At 46.5% G+C, this 22212-nt stretch overlaps 1 protein-coding gene across 1 annotated transcript in view; it reads right to left on the bottom strand.

Annotated features, from left to right (window-relative positions):
* PSMC3 (proteasome 26S subunit, ATPase 3) overlaps positions 1-22212 on the bottom strand; it is a 137262-nt gene that overhangs the window by 105362 nt on the left and 9688 nt on the right. Inside the window, exons 2-5 of the mRNA XM_085646541.1 lie at positions 14302-14385; positions 13794-13919; positions 11991-12095; positions 10087-10149 (exon numbers count right to left, since the gene is read on the bottom strand). Coding sequence (XP_085502667.1) covers positions 10087-10149; positions 11991-12095; positions 13794-13919; positions 14302-14385 — 378 coding nt within the window. The remainder of the gene's footprint in view (positions 1-10086; positions 10150-11990; positions 12096-13793; positions 13920-14301; positions 14386-22212) is intronic.

The raw sequence follows: 22212 nt of genomic DNA, 5'->3' as shown, positions 1-22212 counted from the left end.
CAGGATCACACAAACCGTGTGCTTATTTTTCTAGTACATTAGATCCCGTAGCTCAGGCTCTGCCTGCGTGCCTGAAATCAGTGGCAGCGACAGCTTTAGCAATCAGACAAAGCGATGCCATAGTGTTAGGACATCCATTGACAGTACAAGTACCACATGCAGTGGAGGTTCTTGTGAATCGAACGCAAACACAACATTTGACTATAGCAAGACTTACAGGGTACGAACTAACACTGTTTCAGCCACATATAGAAATCAGACGTTGTAACACATTGAATCCTGCCACACTTTTACCTGTAAATGGAACAGACCCACTAGCTCATGACTGTATTGAAGTTATTACAATCACGACGAAACCCAGACAAGACTTGACAGATGTCCCATTGTCAGACCCAGACCTGACGTTGTATGTAGATGGCTCATGTATGAGAACAAGTACAGGAGAGTTAGTAGCCGCTTACGCAGTCACAACAGACACTGAAATCATTGAAACAAATTGCATAAATACCTTGTCCGCTCAAGCAGCAGAGCTCGTCGCTCTGACGCAAGCCTGTATTCAAGCCACAAATAAAAAAGTCAACATATACACTGATTCACGTTATGCATTCGGAGTCGTACATGACTTCGGCGTGCTGTGGCGAGAGAGAGGTTATTTAACTTCTCACGGTGCCCACATTCAGCACGGACCCCTCATTCATGCTTTATTAGATGCAATACATCTACCCACTGCAATATCAATTATGAAATGTAAAGCTCATACGAAAATTACTGATATCATTTCTCAAGGCAATGATCTAGCTGACAGAACAGCTAAACAGACTGCTCAAACTCAAACATCCGACATGACAAAGACAATAGTCCCGACGCCAACACATTGTATGACAATTAAAGATCCCGCTCTTGACGTAATTGACATACAGACACATGCTACACCAGAGGAAATAAAGAAATGGACTGAATTAGGAGGGATCCAAACGGATCAAGGATGGATGATGAAGGAAAAGTCTGTGTGGTTCCTTCCTGATTCAATGGTCCAGGTTATAATTAACACTGTACATAGTCCAGCGCACCTAGGAGAAAAAGCTATGCTAGACAGCATTCAACACATTTGGTTCAATAAACATTTACGAGCAGCAGCCAAACAAAAAGTTCGTACCTGTATGATCTGTTGCCAGTTCAACCCAGGAAAAAGCGTTCCCGTAGAACAGGGTGGATTTCAGCCTCCTGATCACCCTTTTGAAGTCCTCCAGATGGATTATATCCAGATGGAACGATGTCGAGGATTCAAATATGTTCTCGTAGTTGTTTGTGCTCTTTCCCGTTGGACAGAGGCGTACCCAGTATCAGATTACACTGCCCCGACTACTGCCAAACAGTTAGTTCGAGAATTCTTCCCACGGTACGGTTTACCACGTGCTGTCTACTCAGATAACGGCCAGCCGTTCTCATCCGAATTAATGAAACACGTCTCACTCTTGTTAGGCTATCAGTGGAAATTCCACTGTGTCCGACACCCCGAGGCAGCAGGTCTCGTAGAAAGACATAATCAGACTCTGAAAATTAGATTGTCCAAAATATGCAGAGAGAAAGGTGTCGACTGGGTAGTAGCGTTACCAGTTGCACTCTTTTACACAAGAATGGTAGCACACTCTCGAACAGGGCTATCCCCGTATGAAGTGATCTTCGGCAGACCACCAAATATGTGGGGGACGCCTATACCACGCAAAATAACTGATATTGACTGTAATATGCTGACAGATTATTTGGCTTCCTTGATGTCTGCACTACAATCTTGTCGTTCACAGGTAGCTGCAGCTTTTCCTGACAACACTGAGGTGAAACCCCATGACGTAATCCCGGGGGATCTCGTTTTAGTGAGGAACTTTGATCGAAAGACTCAGCTGGATCCTAGGTGGAGGTCGCCTCAGCTCGTGTTATTAACGACGAGGACAGCCGTGAAGATCGAGGGCAGAAAAGGCTGGATTCACTCAAGTCATATCAAGAAATTTCATGGACTACAATCAGATGTGAATACCACACCTCGTGTGTCTTCACCCATTGACTCAAAACTTCCTCTTGTTGAAAGGAGTAATTCCGAACATTATAAACTAAAACTCAGGCCCAATCAGTCAAGCAATTTGATTGTTTAAGTCCTCTCCGAGGTGAAGCGGTTGAATTGCCTCTGACATGTATCCCTTGGACCTGAATAGAGATAACACCCGAAAAATGTTGAAACGACAGGCGTACTGTAAATCACTGCGTAGTCATTGTACAGTGACGTTATTAATTTTGTTTTCCTTAAGTCTTTTAATAATTACTGCAAGTATATTGTTGCATATATATTATCCTATTTTTAGACACGTTTATAATGTTACTGCTGAACATTCTTTTAGTGAATTACCTCCGCTTGAGTTGTCTTATAGATTTGCGCTGCGCAATAACACGTTTATTAATATGATACATCATTCCCATCAGGTTAGCAATGCTACAAATTGTTGGATATGTGGCCGACTCCCTCCCTATCAGAATTATAAAGGAATTCTACCTCTCTTTCCATACCCGTTCACACACAACGGCTCCTGTGGAGCATGGTTTAGCTTAATCAATTCCCTAGATTCGAATTCTGCAGTTTATCAAGATAACTGGGTATGGGGAAATCTGAACTTAGTTTTACTTAAAGTCTGCCACCCCAACAAGGAGGGACTTCCCAAAAGAACAGGAACTGATCTAGAAAACGAAGTATATGGATTAGGTAATTTTACGCTTAATCTCTTGATCTTGAATGTCGAATCCGAAGTCACTCCAAGTTTGCCCGCCATGTCAATATTTCCAGTAAAAGGTGAATTATGTGTAAGAAAGAATGGTTCCATACATATGGGCCATAGTAGATGCACTACTGTAGTAGAATTTAGTGATCAAGGCAAGTCTACATTTAGAGCTTCCCGCCATTCCTATTTTATATGTGGTCAGACGGCATATGTACGTTTGCCTCTAGATTGGGATGGTACCTGCTACATTGGATTTCTTTTGCCGCCTGTTTTCCTAGCTCCTCCTGATTATCACAGAAATACTCATTTAGTACACAATAGAGAAAGGAGAGATCTCCCAATAGTCGATTACACTGAAACAGCATGGGAAAAATACACAGATTTCAATAAAGGTCTCTTTCCCTATATAGGTACCGTTACTAATAGTAAACTGATACGTAGATTAACTAGAACCCTTGAAGCAGTAGTGAACGAAACTATTTCCGACTTAGGCAATTTAACAGAAGAGCAGTCTGCTATGCGGATTGTTGTGCTTCAAAATCGTCTTGTCCTTGACGTCATCCTGGCCGATAGGGGCGGAGCTTGTAGGGTCATCGGATCAAGCTGCTGTGTATTCATACCAGAAAATTCGCCATCTGTATATAAAGCTATAACCCGCCTTCATAAGATTGTAAGCCAGATACACCAGAATCCAGGCACCTGGACTTGGTCCGGTTGGTTTTGGAGCGTGTTATCAGCCTGGGGATGGAGAGTTCTATCCTTCCTAGGTATTGGCCTTCTCATACTATTCAGTTGCTGCTTATGCCTGCAATGTGGACCAGCGATTTGTGGTCTGTGTGCCACATCGTGCATTCCACATCAAGATTTTCGTTCAAGATCCCGGAAGAAGAAAGAAGAACAAATGATGCTATATGAACAGATCAATGGATTGATGAAGATTGATGTCTCTTGACGGGCAAGTAGGGGACAAGGAGGGAATGTGGAAATATGGATTTTTCTGGTCAGTTATGTCCCCTATCTTGGACCCCAACGGTTCTATGTGCATGTTACAAGTACATGTATGTTCCCTCCAGTTCCAGTTATGAAGACGCAAACACATGTGCGTCCACCGTCAACATGTCCTCTGTCAGATCCGCCATGAATAGGCCGGATATTCCATTCTTAAGTATGAAAGGCCACCGGCTTTATATGGTTCACTTATGCCATTTTTACAGTCCAGGCAAGTAGGCCCTGATTCTGTTATCGAACTCTTCTTGCCTTCTGCCTCTGAAAGCTCCAGTCTGAGCCTGCATCTGCGACCATGAACTTTGTCTCATTCTCTGCGCGGCTCACGAAGCCTGACATCAGCCTGCTGCCTGCCAAAAACTGTATTTCACCTTCGAAATTATCTGCTCCGATCCCTGCCCAATGCATTCCTGTCTAGTAGTTTAAGTAAACATTCTGCCAGCTACCGAGCAAAGGCCCGGTTTCTCTGTCTTTATGCAAGTAATTCATAGCCCTATTACTACGGAAGATTTCCGCCCTCGCATCTAGTATAGACACTTAGACGCTTGTACACGCACTAACAGTCAGTATAGTCAGTATAGAATAAGATTCTACTCTAAGAGACCTCTCTTTTGGATAACATAGTTCTTTAAACATAGGATGTTAGATATGATTTGGGATTAGGTTGACTTGACCCTCCAGACTTCTGTCGCCACATGTAGAGCTAAATGTCAAGTCCCCTTCACCCCCTAGTCGCACGTCAATCACACGTCATACTGCTGCGCGCGCATTTCTGCCAAGTATTTCTGCTGACATTGCGAAATTCTTTCATGTAACCACCCTCTTATGACATCACATCTGATGACGTTCTTTAAATCACTCCCAGTTACGCCTATTTTTGCTACGCACGAATATATTATCACCACTATCAATTGTTACGCCTCTTGTATTTGCTTCACTGTAATGCCTATTGTATAAAAGTAATTGATTGTCAATAACGTATGTACTTCACTTCCTGAACCTTCGTGGTGATGGAACCTGGAGCAACCGATTATAATCGACCATTGGAATAAAGCCCATTCCGAACCTCTAATACCACGGATTCTGCCTCTTATTTACTGAGCTATTTTATTATGTTTCTGTATCAAATTAAGTCCCGGTAATTAAATTATTTACCACAGATCCACAATATCCACCTCTGTTGGTTTTATTATAGTTACTTTGCGTGCCCCCTTTATTGTACTGCTGCTGGGACCCCTGACCTCTAGCTGCTCCTCTATTCCCGGGGCGACGAAAGGAGCCACTATGAAACTGCTGCGACTGCAGAGCCCCCATTGATTTTGCAGTTTGTGTCTTGCTTAATTTTTTCGAGGGTAGTGTCAACCTCAGGGCCAAATAAATAGTCTGGTTTGACCGGTTGATTTAAGATATTGTTCTGAATCTCAGGCTTGAAGCCTGAGATTCTCAACCATGCGTGCCTCCTCAACATGACGCTTGTGTTGATCGCCCTTGCTGCAGTGTCGGCTGCATCCAGTGCGCATTTGATGGACGCATTTGTAAGGAGTTGTCCCTCTCTGATAAGGAGCTCCGCTGCCTCTTTGTATTCATCTGGCAAATGTTGTAGCAGTGATTCTAGTGTGTCGTAGTGGGACCTATCATAACGGGCCAGGAGTGCCTGTGTGTTGGCAATGCGCCAGATGTTTGCCGCTTGCGCTGCTATCCTTTTGCCTCATGTCTCCAGCACTTTGGACTCCTTGTCGGGGGGAGGAGCATCACCCGTTGTTTGTGAATGGGCTCGTTTGCGAGCATTAGCAACAAACATGGAGTCTAAAGGTAACTGACCCCTAATGTACATAGGGTCTCCGGGTGCAGGCTTGTATTTCTTTTCGATTCTGGGGTTCAGCACCCGTGCCCTGGTTGTTTTTGTCTTTTGCAGGTTTTAGAACTCCCTTCAACATTGGCAGAGTTTTGACGGTTTTCTCAGAGGAGGCGAAAGTGTCCACTAAGAAATCTTCTTCGACAGTGTCAGAATGGAGTTCCACTCCATGATTGGCAGCAGCCAGTTCTATGAGGGCATTAAAGGCAGCAGTGTCCTCTGTGGGAGATGTCTTTATATTGTAAAGCTGCGTGTCAGGAGTATCTGGTGCGTTACCCTGGTCGGTGGGGTCATCCCATGCCTGATCTGGGTCTTGCAAGTGATCATCAGGATCGATATCCCCAGGGTAGGTGGTATCATCCCCTATATAGTCCTCTCCTGCGTCTGCCTCTGAATGCGTAGGAGAAAAGGACGGCGGATCCTGAAGGTAGGGTTGAAAGTGTTCATGAAGCACTGGTGCGGAACCTGCCGGCAATTTGTGTTTCAGAGGAATTTTGTATGAGTCCAAGCCCTTCTCTGGCGTGATTTTCCGCTTGCGGAGCATCAACCTACCAGTGTCGGCGTCGATAAAGTGTGCCTGTGAAGGCTCGATATCGGTTTGTCCAGTGGATAGTGACTGTGTTTGGCGGACACGTGTCCGAATTTCGAACATTTTCGGTGCCTTGGGCGGCGGCAATCCAAATGTGATGTGCGCCGGCGCAGAGTGTGATTTTGCAGCCTTGTGCGTTTCGGGACCCGACGTAGGTTGGAGGGTTGCCCGGTCTCTGATGCGTTGCAACGATGCGGAGACCTGTTGCAGGGTGAACGCAGATGGCGCCTTGGAACCGATAGGCACCTTGGAGGCAGGCGTCGAAGCGGCATCCGACTTATTTCCAGTCTTTGAGTCGTCGATCCGAAGGGAGGTATCGACGCTCGTCGGAGTCGATGATTTGGCAGGCGCCGCCGTCTTCGATGTCGACGCAGACGGGTCGACCACCTTGACCTTGGTGGGTTGGGCCGTAATCTTCGGTGCCATAGGCCGAGGCGCCTTGTGGGGACCGAGGGCCTTCTTCTTTGGCTCGGCGCCGGGACCCGCCGCGGTGAGCTCGGCACCGAAATATCGTTTGGTGCGTTCGGTGCCGATGACCTGTGCCGGCGTCGAAGGAGTGGAGGGCTTCGAGGCCTTCGATCCGATCGCAACCTGTTTCACTTTCGGTTTCGATGTAACCGGTGCGACGGACGGTTTTGGTTTCACTGAAGGAAATCCAGTCGTCTTCGATATTAATGGCTCCTGTGAAATGTTCGAGGCCGGGCCTTGAGGCGGGGCCGAAGAACCGTGTGACTGATCTTGGGTAAGGCCCGCAGGCGATCCCTCGACCTGAGCCTTATGACGACTTTGTCTCTCTGCCTCCGTATCGACGGGTTGGCCTAGCTCTTCGCTGGAGTTATCTTCCTCGGCCCCAAGGGCCTCATTGTAGTCTCCTACCTCTTCGACGACGTCTTCGCCCTCAAAGATCACCTCATCGTCGTCTTCCGATCGGGAGTCATGTTCGGAAGCGTGGCTGGAGTCTACGTCTTCTACACTCTCGGCGTCTTCGTCCTCGGTGCTAAAGATGTTGGCTGGGGCAGGCGCCGATTGCTGTGCCTCCAATCTCGCTGCCCGTCTTTTCCGGAGAGTCTTCTTCGAGCGGAACCGGGCGCAGGCCATACATTTCAACTCATCGTGATCCGGTGAGAGACATTTGTTGCATACCGGATGGACGTCGATGTGTGGGTATTTCGCGTGGCATAAAGGACATCTCTTGAAGGGAGTCCTCGATTCCATCGTCGATCGAAGTTCGATGTTCAGACCAAAGCGGATCCGAAAAGCGTGAAGAAGGTGCTAAAACACAAAATAAACTGGTCGATACCGAACGGGAACAGTACCGACGAGATCTAAAGGCCTTTTGGCCTTAAACTAAAGTTTCCGAACTTGAGCTAAGATAAGCACATCCGAACCCAATGGCGGAAAAAAACAATCTAAGGATGGAGAGGATGCCCATGCGCACTGTAGTCCAGGGGAGGAGCCCCCAATCTCGTGATACTTCGAAGACTCTTCCAGGACAACAATGTGCAATCATCCGGACCCAACACTAGGCTGCGATCTATGCACAGATATGAATTCAGCAGCCCACATGCCTCGAACTAACGTTCATCTAGCTGGGGCGCCGCACGAAGGCATACGGACCCAGAGTCTTGTTTCACCACATGTAATGGTGAAGTACAGCGGTCAGAGGATTCTGGCGGATGCAGCAAGATGTTCAGCAACTATCTTACAATGGAGCACAGCTCTAATCTGAATCTTTGGCCTTTCTAAAGAAATAAAGAAGTGCCAAACTCTTACTTTATACGGTCCGATACTTCTCTTAAAGTTGGCAAATGAACTGCAAGGAGTTGGAAAATGAACTCCCCCCTCAAGACAGTAAGAGTGGTTTTAGAGTCTCAAGCAGAGCTATACTACAACATGAGCAAAAACAAGGGGCAGCACATATTGAGGCTTGAGACCAAGCCCAATTTACATCTTGGTTTGGGAGTAGGAATCACAGTTTGAGAGCCAAATTCCGGAGAGGAATATGAAGACAGTTGCTATAAGGTGACCTGGGGGGAGGAAAAGGAGTATTCTCTTGCTGTTATACCACTAGTGAGCACTGCCACGTTTACAAGGTATGTTTCCAATTCAAGATGTTATGGTTGCTCAAATGTTTGTGCAGTTAGATGTTCTCACTAAACTCGAATAATCTGATCTATTGATGAGGTCCCTTATCTGTAGAGAAAGCAAATGTGCTGTCTGTTTCACACACAAACAAATAATAACTTAAATTAATCTGCTTGCAACGGCTAAACACCGATTAAACAAAACGTATAAACGTAACAGATGCACAACATGTCACAAGATCCAACACAGAGCTTTAGAACACTCATATGGCGCATGTGCACATTTAAAACATAGAGGGCACTCAACTCCATTTCAATGTCTCTTCACTCATTGTAATCCATGACGGGCCAGGGCTCTGGACAGAAGACAATCCTGGATGACAATGCACCATCTTAAGCTCAACCCCCAAAAGACAGTTTCTTCTCAAAGTCATCATCACGCCTGTCGAAGAATGGCTATGTTCTGCTAAAATCCCAAACTACTCCTTTACTATATCTGAATACATAAAATCCATAGGCTTCTCGCCAGACATTCCTAAACCATATTAATATGGCGTCAAGAAATGCAATTTACCAAATTCAACTTATCCCAGGGATCAAAGTCTTCCCACCCGCCCAAGACCTTAAAGCAGTTGGTACTATCCAGACTGAACTACGAAAGCCTAGCTATGATTCCCAAGACACACCTAGCCTGGTAGCCCTGATGGAAGCCTCGCTGCATGCTGCTGCTCGCCCGGTTCCAGGGCTGACTGGTTTGATTGCATCACTTCTATCTTGCCCTCCCAAGTTGGATGTCTACTGAAGTGAGGCCTATGTTCCCCAAGCTCAGTGGTGACTCAACAACTGAGGAATACTCACTCCCAACTACTTGAAATCTCAGCCTCAGGGCAAGAAAAAATTAAATCTGACCTGGAACCAGTCATTTATAAGGATGTGCTCCTGACCTTTAAAAAACAGCTTGAAGATTGCCCCTTTAATAAATTCTAACCAAGCTAGATTGGTCGGAGGCTCTGAGGCACGTGGATTGCTTGTGTTTGTAAACTAGTCGCTCCATTCCTGGGACTGAAGAGGTGGAATTACAGACGAACGTCTGCCGACAGTAGTGATAGAGAGAGGCACAATGGACATTCCTTCCGGTCCGAGATGGGAGGGACGATCGTCTCCCACCACTTCCCCATGGACTCAAGCTTGCTCTGCTTGAATCCAGGCAGAAGGTAACTTTTTGGTTTCGTTCCACACTATGGTTACAGAGTGCATGTTCCTCAGTACTTGCACCTCCTCACATATTACTTGGCAATTTACTCACCAGTCTGAGGACACGTCTTACGACAAGCTATTAGTCTACTCTGCAGTCTTCCGCTCTGCATGATTCGCATCCCTGGTCTGTTATTCTGAATTTGTGGACGTTTCGCGGTTTTACGTAAAGCCTTTTGATGCTGTAGGACCTACTATGCACCATATAAAACTGCATAAATAAAAGTAACTGTGAACCCTGTCTGGTTCTGGAAACCAAACGCCAAGGAAGTGTTCAAACACTTGAACTTATCGTATGTACTTTGAACACAAATCATAAATCTATAAACCAACCTACAAATGACAAAGTCTCTTAAATGTAGGGACTGCATCTTACCTTTCAAGGTGATGAGGGGGTGTTAATTGGAGAAGTCAGCCTCTGCCTTTGAATATTTGGCCCTACCAAGCACAACCAGATTTCCCCTCCCGAGAGTTTATGATCTATTTTCGACACCAACAGCAAGGTTGTGGGATGCTTGGCGGATCACTTACCACAAGATCTCCAGGTTTCAACTTCTCTGCATCAACCAGTCCAATCACCGGAAGAAAATAGGTCTGGCAAATGAAAAAAAGATAATTAGAGAACAGCAAAGAGCTGGACCAGAGCCCCAACACTTCCACACATCCGGTCATGCGCTCTGTACTGTGTAGAGTCCAGGGTACCTTATCACGCCCCCCTCCCACTTAACCCCCTGCCTGCCCCTCAAGTAATGGTGGGCAGACCTGAGCTAGTTCACAGCACAGAAGCTGTAGCTGTAGGGTTAAGGTGAACAAGCAGACCTGTGAAATCGTACAGGTCTGGCTCCAGGTGCACCAAGAGGTGATCAATGAGTCACTGACATGAACAGTCCTAGTACTGCTGAGGTGAAAGAGTCATCCAATGTGACACCAACACCCAGAACGCATTCTGCAGCCCCCAGGTATGCTGCTCAGCATTAGGCCACAGATGTGTCACCTTTAACATGCAATCATTACAACACAAATACCGCTCAAGACAATTTCAAGTGCTTTACCATGCAGTTAAGTTATTTATTAAATGACAGACGAGTGCGCACGTCTGTGTATATATATGTTCTGAGAAGGACACATGTAGATGTGAGTAAGTCCATATATAGTCTTTATTACAAAGGTTTCTCTATTTCAACATTAGTCATAGATTTTCATAAAGGTACATAACTCCCACAGTCAAATCTAAGCCCGTTTTGCGTGTTGTTCGCTTCTTCAGGGCTTCCAATCATAAGCATCAAATTAATCCTTCAATTTTTCAAATTCTTTTAAACACGATAATCTGAAATATCCTCTGCTATCTCTTCTAGGCTGTAGCCCTGATCAATATCATCTCGCATTTGACGAACAGATATGAGACCTTCTATAAAGTTCTCTTCACCAGCCCTACAGAGAGCACAACCTAATCCGGAATTAATATAATAACTCTTGTGTCACATTTCAAAGCTACTAATTGTGTGTATGGACACAGCTCTTTGAATGTACTCGTGGTACCGTGCATGCAATGCATCGTGGGTAGGGTGGAATTACCATATCTTCTGCAGGGTGCAGTACCAGATGTGACCAAAAGAGGTCCCATGGGATCTCTTTTGGCCTCATATGGTACTGCACCCTGCAACATGGCTAGGTAAAAAAAACATTGGCATTTATAATGGCATTTACTCAAACTTTGAAATAATGCTTGCTTAGGCTACCATCTATATGTAGTTAGTAAATTGAGAACATTAAATTGAGTAACAATAACATCTACTATTTACAATGCTTAGAAGACATAAAAGCATGGTATGAAATAGTAAATAAATAAAAAGTACTACGGAGGTACAAAGACAAAGTTGTACAACACCTCAACCCTAGCCTAACACAAACTGCAAGTCAGCGACTAGGTTGTTTTGGTGAAGGCTCCAGCACTGCAGTAGGATGTTCCCTGAAGTCAGGGATGAGGGTCTTGTGGTGGGGTGGTATAAAGAGCACTGGGGGCACTGAAGGCCTCAAATCCCAGACATTCCTGCAATTTTCAGTCAAGCAGTTTTTGGGTGTGAGGGTTACCATTAAACTGGTCACACTGGTAAACAGAATCTTGCACAAGCATGCACACTAGTGATCAGGAATGATGATATTTGGAATATGTATGATGGTTACCAGTGCACTGGTGCACAAAATCTTGCACTAGCATGCACACTGGAGGCCCGAGATAAGGATATTTGGAACATGTATGATGGTTACCAGTGCACAGAGAGGCACTGCCACGTGCCTGCTGTCGGACAAAATGTGTTCCACTTGCTCCAAAGGTCAGCGAAGAGCGATCACAGTGCTGGTCTGTTGATAGAATTTGGAGGTTTTACACTACAGTAAAGAGCACCACGGTTATGAACTCAAGACCACTGCCTCACCTGACGGGTGGATGTTTTGATAACCGCACACTTTCCCTTCCGCTGAGAGTCCAGGTCGATGTTTGCGCCATCCTCCTCCTGGTCATTGGGGTCAACATCGAGCAGCTGCAGAACGAGTAAAACCGAGCTGATGAAAACAGCCAACTACCACCCCACCCCCCGTACAACATAAACCTATGCGATAAGATGCCTACTGGCCGAGAGCAATCCCAAGCACCCAGAGCAACAAGAAACCTTTCTCAGGAGGTAAGCATCTGTGCTACACAATGAGCTACATTGTAGAGAACAGCATCTGGGTATCACACACATAAGGACCAACATTCAAGTTAAAGCCTCTGGACTATCTATCGATGGGTCATAACAAACAACCAACCAGCAGCCCAGAACGCAGTATGATCCAGGGAGGTGAGGATCCTCCTGGGCAGAGACTGAGCTAACAGAACCTGGAGAAACGAGAGGTCCTGGCACCTACGAGCCAAGCTATGTCAACACCCCACTCCACCCCAATCACCCCCTCCCCCCCAACAACCCTACCTCCTAGTCATCAGAGGGGCTAGAGACCATCATCGAGATACCGACCCTCAACCAAACAGTCTGGATAATCCCCACTGGAAATGAACCCACCACCCTGGGGTCACTCTTTGGATATCACACAGAGTGATCAGAACCCTACTACCCAACACCACTTGATGAGTCAAAGAGGAGCTGCTACATGAGATTCCAACCCACAGCTAACACCAACTGTCCGATGCATGGAGTGGCTACGCACTACCCATACAAAGGGCTGTAAACACCTCCAGAGGGACCCGCAGCCAACTAACAATAAGGGGGACCATCAAAATATTGGCCAAGAGCAACCACAAGGGACAGGCTCACTCAAACATTGCATAACTCACCTGGTGACAACCTCAAATAAGAAAATAAGGCTCTCTCAAAATAGTTAACAGTATCTAAGAGTCGCGATCTGAAGGGCAACCTTTAGTGACCAAGATGAGTCGGCCTCTCCCCAAAACCCCCTGGACAAGGGATACATGGGAAAACCCCAAACTAACAGCCCCATTGCAAACTAAAGAAGGGTGAGAACAACCTCCACTCAGGAAAGTTACCCCTACTCCAAGACACTCACAGAAGTTCATCTGAGCACAGTGCCTGGAAACAATGTTCTGTGCAGGCTGGGAGGCGCTCGTCAAGAGCTGTCTCTCTGGCCGCACATGGGGAACTTGCCTGAGTCTTCCAGTCACTCATGAAAGGTTGGCTGGCTTAAAGAGCTCAGAAGAGAAGAGGACAACTGCTGGTAGAAAATGTTAATCTCCAGCAAAAGCAGAGAAGGTGCCCATCAACAGTCCTGGGAACGCTGGTCACTAGATGGACATTCAAGCACTCCTCTCCATAAAGTTGTCTCGCTTCGGTTGAAAATGAACAAATAGCTTCATAAGCAAATTGACTTAAACTAACCGAAGTAACGATTTAGTTTCTGCAGGATATGATAAACAACAGTGGACTTAGAGTATAGTCCAGGAATATATAAATCATTTGGTTCATTAATACTGGATTACACGTGCTGCAAAAGGTACACCTTACATCAATAAAGGGTCATGTTTCACAATGACATCATGCAGTTTCGAGTTAGGGAGTCCTCTCGCCTATCTAGGTTTGAAGCTACCACGATGCATAGCACTCAGTCAAATACGTCTTCTTTACATCTTCACTAAGAAATAGTCAACAAATGCTACTCTCTCTGCATGTCTAGATTGTCCTGACATCCCCCACCACAAACTCCAGTCACACGGAGCGCAGGCAGACCTCTATGACGTTGGAGACAAGGTACGGCAGGGTTTTGTTCACTTTGATCTTCTCGCTGTTCTCTTTGATTTTGTCTTTCATGGCCTGTAACTCATGCGTCACACGGAGCACCTCACTCTTCATGATCTGGAAAAAAGCAAAGTGGAGACATCTGTACCACTGAGGAACACAAACAAACCGCACTTTAAGCATGGGGGAATCAAGCCCAGGAGCAGGGAAACAACTGATTCATAATATGATGCCAACACGCCAATGTTTGTGGGACTTCAGAGTGCCCACTTCAAAGAGTCTTAGTGCAGGACACAGTGCTCTGCCTGTTGCTCAATCTTGGGCATGCATGCATACAGTCTCAGAGAAGTAAACCACCCATGTAAGCAAAAGAGCATGCATAGTACATTGGTTACGTGCATCCACCTTGATTTCACTGTCCAACAGGATGTCGTACAGTCTCAGAGAAGTAAACCACCCATGTAAGCTAGGGGACACTCGACCTGTTTCCTCCACTCACCTTGATTTCACTATCCAACAGGCGTGTACGTTGAATAATTTCTTCTGTTGACATTTTGAGAACTTCTTCACCAACGCCATCTTGCTGTTAAAGGAAAAGAATGCTCATGTGAAACCTCAGATCAGGAAATGAGGGGTTGGGGAGATAAAAGCTATAGTGGGTACAATATACCCTAAACAATTCCACACTGTTAGAAAGATAACGGAGCAAAATACAGTCAATGTCCACACTTCAACCTAGTGCACAGAACCCTAGCCTTACAACCTCATCCACTGCAGTCTGTTTTGCTATCCCTTTCATCCTAAGACACCAGTCATCCTGCTTCCCCCCACGTCTCTTGAGACCCCAGCTCTTCCTTATGCATACTGAGCTTCGAGCAGGTTTCATCCTACAACACCAGCCACACTGCACCTCTCTCGAGACCCCAGCTCTTCCTTGTGCAGACTGAGCTCCTCAAGCAGGTTTCATCCTATACCACCAGCCACCCTGCACCTCTCGAGACCACAGCTCTTCCTCGTGCAGACTGAGCTCCTCAAGCAGGTTTCACCCTTTAAGACCAGCCACCCTGCACCTTTCCCCCCCACCTCTCGAGACCCCAGCTCTTCCTTATACAGACTGAGCTCCTCGAGCAGGTTTCATCCTACAACACCAGCCACCCTGCACCTCTCTCGAGGCCCCAGCTCTTCCTTGTGCAGACTGAGCTCCTCAAGCAGGTTTCACGCTGTAACACCAGTCATCCTGCACCTTTCTCCCCCACCTCTCGAGACCCCAGCTCTTCCTCGTGCAGACTGAGCTCCTCAAGCAGGTTTCATCCTATACCACCAGCCACCCTGCACCTCTCTCGAGACCCCAGCTCTTCCTTGTGCAGACTGAGCTCCTCAAGCAGGTTTCACGCTGTAACACCAGTCATCCTGCACCTTTCTCCCCCACCTCTCTCAAGACCCCAGCTCTTCCTTGTGCAAATGGAGCTCCTCAAAGGGGTCATCCTTTTTTTGGCATTTTAAAATTTTAGAAGAGCAACAATAATCGAGGTCACAGCAGAATGTTAGATATGTCAGTGACAACCACACACACAATAATAAACCTCTCAGCCTAATACCATAGAAAAGAAAAGGCATCTCCAAGGAACATCTGTAGGAGATACAACATAGAAGATACAGGCAACGAGTCTACCTCGTGTGCAGGAGGAGGAAAAGAAGTTAACAGTACATGCTGCCTTAGTCCACAGCTCGAGTTTATGCAACAGTAATGACCAATAAAGTACATAAAATAAAACAAATAACAGCAAAACCAGGCAGCAGTGGCTATCAAACCAAGAGCGCTAATAATAACGTTGAGCTTATGGGTCGCGAGGGGGCAGTCAGCGGAAGTATCCTGATCTGCAACCTCCCACCTGTTAAGATGTTGAGCTGTAGAGGGGGGGATAGGAGGGGAAACCCCTCACAAGCTGCATGTATAGGAGCAATGGCATTTCCTATAGGGACCCCTCAAAACTGGAGAGCAGGGCATAGAGATTAGGGAGCATGAGACACCCCTGCGCCCAGCAGTGGTCATATGGGGGCATCCACCTTTTCCCACAGCTTAAGTACATCGATATCCCAGAGGGTGACAGCCCCCGCCCGTCCACGTACACAAGCCTCCCTCACCATGACATCAGTCTCAGCAAACACCCATTTCCACACCACTCTGAGCCAACATTGCATCAAACGGGGGTGCCGAGCATTCCAAGACCGCGCTATGAGGCACTTGAAAAGACCCATTGGCAGGTCCGCTAATGTCAGTAATGCTTAGCATGCCTTGTGTGTTTTGTGATACCTAGCAGGCAGACCATTGGATGAGCCGGCAGTTGCGCATCAATCTCCAATACAGGTGTCATAACCCGGCCGCATGTCAATAGCAATGATGGGCATTACTATACCATGTAAATAAAGTTGTATCATCATGACCACATCTAAGGCATTCCGGAAACATCCTGTGTAGACTGTGTAGGGTGAGTTAAGTATGGTGCAAATAATTAAACTGGGTGAACGGGCATTACGAGGAGCCTGCTTCGCTTGTTTGAGTGCCGCTGTTTAGATGCTCTTCCTCATTGTTCAGATGTCGGAGACGTGAAGGCTGCGAGGGACGCTTCAACTACTGAAGCTGTGGATCCCAGGATTCACTCTGCCGGAATGTATCTACCCGCTTCATGCCTGACACAGTGCCCCGGATTGAAATTCAATTCCAGCAATTCAGCATTAATTACCAGAAGCTTCCCTCTGCCTGAAGCGCTTGAAGCAAAGATACGCAAATAGTCGCCTTCCACAGCACGTAGTAAAGACAATTTTAACCTACCTGAGGTGCATCAAATCGTTAGACGACACGGCCCGTCACCTTAGGAAGCATACATGCCCGACGGTCGTTTCATCTTTCATACGTGAGAAATGTCCATTTAAAAAGCGGTTTCAAACAGCACCCATTGGTCCCCTTCATTGCGCCCATCTCAAATTGCGGAATGATGTTCTATTGTCCAACCTAGGCCTGGTCCTGAGGAGAACCCTAAAGAAAGTAGGGGTTCGAAAACGCGTCGACCCGACTCAGCTAGTCACAATTCTTTTCTTGAACCACAGAGTAACACAGTGTGCAGACAGGGCAATCAGCCCGTTGTATTCAGGTCATGTATGACCAAGTGTCTTTGGCAGGTTTACGAATTGTAAATAATCTGTGCCGCCATTGTTCCGTGTAAAATTGAGGGACTGGTCATTCTTTGCCTTTTGCAGTTTATTGGTTTGTAATTGTCTAAATGTCTAAGTACGCAGTTACTGATGCTTTCATTAATGTGTCTGTTTGATTGCTCTTCCCTGTTTTGGCGTGATTTAAATGTTGAATGTGTATGTCAAAAAATGAACAAATCGCCAAGGTGTAATAAAAACACCAAACCACTTTTAGTTGTCAAGGTGGTTTTTGCACATATGGCATAAATTTGAGTTACGCACCCAAACACCCTGTTGTTTAAAACTATTGCCGAGGCCTAGCTTGGGTGCAGTCTTAGGCCCAACCCCCGTGTTTAAAAACTGTTTAGAAGTTAGCACAGTACCAAGGCATTCATCCCACCTGGGCTTGCACAACAGAGCCATAGCCGCATTAGCAGCTTGTAACGCTGCATAAAGCACTGTCACCGGTCTGCGCCCCAGTCCGTTCGTCAGCAAACACTCAAGTCCAGTACGAACTACAGGGGCCTCCCGTTCCAGCGTCCAAATATTCCTCACCTCAATGATCAAGGCGTTATACGTCTGAAATTGGGCAGCTCCAATCATGGTGCTGTCCTGCCGTTCCTAAAAGAAGTGCAGGGTCCCATCAGCGTAAAGGTTCCAGAGGTGGTTCACACACACCTTATGCAAAGGTGCGGGTCATGGCATCCAGCAGAGCCCGCAACTCGGGCATGCTCCACATAGGCAACGGATGCGCATCTGGTGGTGCACCATGTTGTGGATTCATAAATCTACACCAGGTAGCTTTGCAATGTGCAGCAGTCCATTCGTACCCCTGGAAGGAGCAGATTACATCGTATGACAACACTCATCCCGCTCCTCTCTCAAGACCCCAGCTCTTCCTTGTGCAGACTGAACTCCTAGAGCAGGTTTCATCCTATAACACCAGTCATCTCACACCTTTCTCTGCACCTCTCGAAACCCCAGCTCTTCCTTCTGCAGACTGAACTCCTAGAGCAGGTTTCATCCTATAACACCAGTCATCTCACACCTTTCCCTGCACCTCTCAAGACCCCAGCTCTTCCTTGTGCAGACTGAACTCCTAGAGCAGGTTTCATCCTATAACACCAGTCATCTCACACCTTTCCCTGCACCTCTCGAAACCCCAGCTCTTCCTTGTGCAGACTGAACTCCTAGAGCAGGTTTCATCCTATAACACCAGTCATCTCACACCTTTCCCTGCACCTCTCGAAACCCCAGCTCTTCCTTGTGCAGACTGAACTCCTAGAGCAGGTTTCATCCTATAACACCAGTCATCTCACACCTTTCCCTGCACCTCTCGAGACCCCAGCTCTTCCTTGTGCAGACTGAACTCCTAGAGCAGGTTTCATCCTATAACACCAGTCATCTCACACCTTTCCCTGCACCTCTCGAAACCCCAGCTCTTCCTTGTGAAGACTGAACTCCTAGAGCAGGTTTCATCCTATAACACCAGTCATCTCACACCTTTCCCTGCACCTCTCGAGACCCCAGCTCTTACTTGTGCAGACTGAACTCCTAGAGCAGGTTTCATTCTGAACTCATAGAGCAGGTTTCATCATATAACAACCATCATCCCGCATGTTTCCCCGTACCACTCTCGAGATCCCAGCACTTCCTTGTGGAGAAGTAACTCCTAGAACAGGATCTAGGTGGAGACACCCAGTGTGGTATATAAACAGACACCTTAAAGTAATGTTGAATACAAAAGAGTCAAAACCATGAGAGGTTGTGCAGCCAGGTCACATTGCACAAGTCAACATCTGAAATCCAAGAGAGGATTCTTCCAGGGGCTTGAGTACGGTCGAAGAGTGGCTGGGGCGCACAAGACATTAGGCACGGGGGGACATGGAACAGGGCACCAATAAGTAACACATCAAAGTGATGTGTTGAGTACTTGGAACTCCTCAGCATTCCAATGTGGTGCGCCAGAGACACTGCTATCACTGGGGCAAGAAATCTCCACATAACATCACTTACAAAGCAGCAGAGCACAGTAGAATCTTCAGAATTCAAGGTTCCCTCAATCCTAACCTTGACACGCATTAGAGGTCTGTTTTACTGTGTCATCTGTGCATGCTGCGAACCACACCAGTTACTGAGCTCACTCTGGCTGAAGTGATGGAAGAAATGCAGCCTAGTAGGAGAGGAGTACGGGTAATCTCCCTACAGAGACCTTAGTTCAGATGCAGAGTCAAGCCGAGTAGGAGTGAAGTCCAGTGGTAATCTTCCTGAAGAGACCTTCTTAGTCACTTGCTGCAAAAAACTGTTCAGATGTTGAGTCGATAAGCACATTTGTTTAATCTAATGGAGCTCTCATCAGCCAGTTCTTCTGTGGATCACAGCCTGGTCATTATCAGCAACAGGTTATGATCCTTGGAATTTCTTAAAGTGCAACACTCAGGGTAGTAGCCAGATTTCCCCTTGAATAGCCAGATACAGTCACAAACGACACAGTTTTAAATGCAATGCAGCACTTCCACTCATGCAGCCCACCTTCAGCTCCACACAGTGATCTCTTTGGAGGAAGGTGAGAGTTTTCCAGGGGAAGGAGAGCTGTAAGTTGACCTTTTTCAGACAGTACTGAAATAAGGCACCAAGGAGAACACAGATTCTGAGAATATCCCCGGGTCACAACTTTCTCTGAAGTTGTTGGGGATGTTCCAAGACTTCGAGGTCCATATGAAAGAAAGTTCACATACATGTGTCAAAGTTCATGGTGAAAGTAAGGCCAACCACATGCCCAGCACTATCCATAGAGCAGCCGACAGTGTGGCTTAAGTCTAGAACTTCCATATTTTCAGTGACGTCATCCCCAGCAAGGTTTGCGGGAAAATAGACATTAAAAAAATGAACTGAGGAATATTAGGTTTTACCAACTATCGGGGAGGAGGGCGGTAAACCGCCTGTACTGACAAATGAGCTGTTAATGTTGTCACAGGCTGAAATGTATTTAAATTGACAGCAAACTGTTAGCGACAGCTCAAGCAGATTAATCCCGCAGTTTAGACAATCGCTTCTCCCCTCTCTTCACCCATTTCGGTTGCTGATTTGGTCTTCATTGAGGGACAGTTGTTAACCAGGACTGTGGAGTGGTCATCAAAGCAGGTCCTGAGACAGAAGACATGCCGTTTGATGTCACTCTGGAGGCCACTGGATGTAGAGACGACTTTACCGCACCATTGTCGTCAGTTTTCTGACATCATCGCCATGGTGCGCACTTTCTGGAACACGGTCTACCATGCATTCAGATCAGCAATGAAGGGAAGTTCCATTTTAGCTTCTTCTGTTTTTTGGCTGGTGTACACATCAGTGAGAGGGTTTCAGGGAATGATTTTAGGGTGGCGCATCCAAGGCTCTGTGTGTTCTTTGATACGGTCAGTGAAGGGAAACAATGAACATGCTGCGGATCTGCCGTTCAGGGCAGCTGATGGACCTCCACTGTCGTCCTGTCAATACAGGATGCTCTGCAGCAATGGATCTTACACAGGTAGGGTTGCCCAGGTCTTGAAAAAGGCAGCTGTAGTAGGGAATGCATGGGTGGGTGAACAACAGGTCTTAGGTACGGACTTATTGATGAGCATTTCCAGTGTAAAGGAGGGATTTAGGGCTGTCTCCATCTTAAAAGGAGCATCAGACAAAGGCAGCCTTTTGACGCAGGCAGTACTGAACCCTCCACCAACAGCAATGTGCGCATACTGGCCAGATACATCCTCCCCAAATCCAGAATGGAAATTAATGGCAGCTCAGGTGAATCTCCACTTGGTAGATCAGCTTTTCATTGGCGTCTTATTCATTCATCTTGTGGAGTCATCCGGTAACCCTATATTTATGCTTACAGATACCTGCAACTGGGGTAGTGAATGCTTTAATAGGTTTTGTATTAGTTAAAAGACACTGTTCATATCAATCAGAAAACTGTTTAATTAAGAAATCAATTGAAAAACTAGGGATTCAGAGCAGCATTCTATATTGCATCCACTTAAGCAAGGAGAGCCACCGAACGCAGCCAGCTTTAATGAAAGATGGTTCCATAGCCCATTTTTCTTGTTCATATTGGTTTTTTCTCTTAATGCTCTGAAGTCTTTAACACAGCGTTCTATAAAACTTCTAAATAAGTCAATTTTCTAAACAGCTACTCCACCACTCACACTTTTACTCCCAAGTCTGAGCCTCACAAACATAACAATTTGGATGTAAATGTGAATCATGTAACAGATGTGAAAGATATTGAACAGTGTAAAAACACTTAACCGTAAAGCCAGAGAGAAATAAACACAAGTGTGGACAGCTGCTCCTAGAAACGGAGGATCAGCTGCAGCTCTACTTCTGCAAGGCTGGTACTGACTTCCTTCAGCTCATCTAGGCTCCATGCAGCGGAACCCTGGCACCATGCAGCTCCTGTGGTGTAGCTGCTCCCTACAAGCCACTGACAGTCACCTTATTTACTTCTTCCAAGGGGTTCAAAGAGTGAAAATTGCTTGACACCCGAGAGGGTTGAAAGTGGTGGGGAACTAAAACACTGGACAGTAGGCCTCCCACAGTGCCTCTGTTCTGGCAGCGGCACAGGAGCAACTGTAGAACAAACCTGCAAAATAGTTAGTCATCCTAGGTGCTGACGGAGGGGTCCAGTGTTAAGCTGCAGGTGTCCAGGGGAAATGGCGACCTGTAGGGGCAAATAAGAAGAGGACCGTGGTGAACCAGAGGCCAGCTGTAGGGCGCAAGGATTCAGCTATCGGGAGGTGGGGGTTGCTATAACCTGCTGGGACTCTGCAGGCAGTTGGGTAGAGCTGCAGGGCTCTAGGGGCCAACTACAAGGTTATGCAGATCAGCTGCATTAGTCCAGGGATGACACTCCTTTGGCTTGAGGACAAAATACCAGTGTGGACCAGACTACCACTTTTTATGGCTAGGAAATTCACAATTACTAAAATGACTATCCTCCCTAAATTCTTCTACTGGTTTGTCCACGTTTTCGGCCCCCTATTGCCAAGCACTTTTTTTCACCTCTGCTCCAACCTCATCAGCCTTGCGTGGACGGCCAAAAGACCGAGACTGTCCTGGGAAGTACTCTACCTCTCCTTTGCTCGGAGAAGGCTCTGTGCTTCAAACTTAGAATTATACAACTAGGGCCCAGGCACAATTTGTACACTTCTGGTACTACCCCACACCACTCCAACGA

The sequence above is a fragment of the Triturus cristatus genome, chromosome 3_1 (assembly GCF_964204655.1).
Source record: "Triturus cristatus chromosome 3_1, aTriCri1.1, whole genome shotgun sequence".
NCBI classification, from domain to species: Eukaryota; Metazoa; Chordata; class Amphibia; order Caudata; family Salamandridae; genus Triturus; species Triturus cristatus.
The sequence above is the reverse complement of the archived record's forward strand: the minus strand, read 5'-3'. Positions and strand labels throughout refer to the sequence as shown.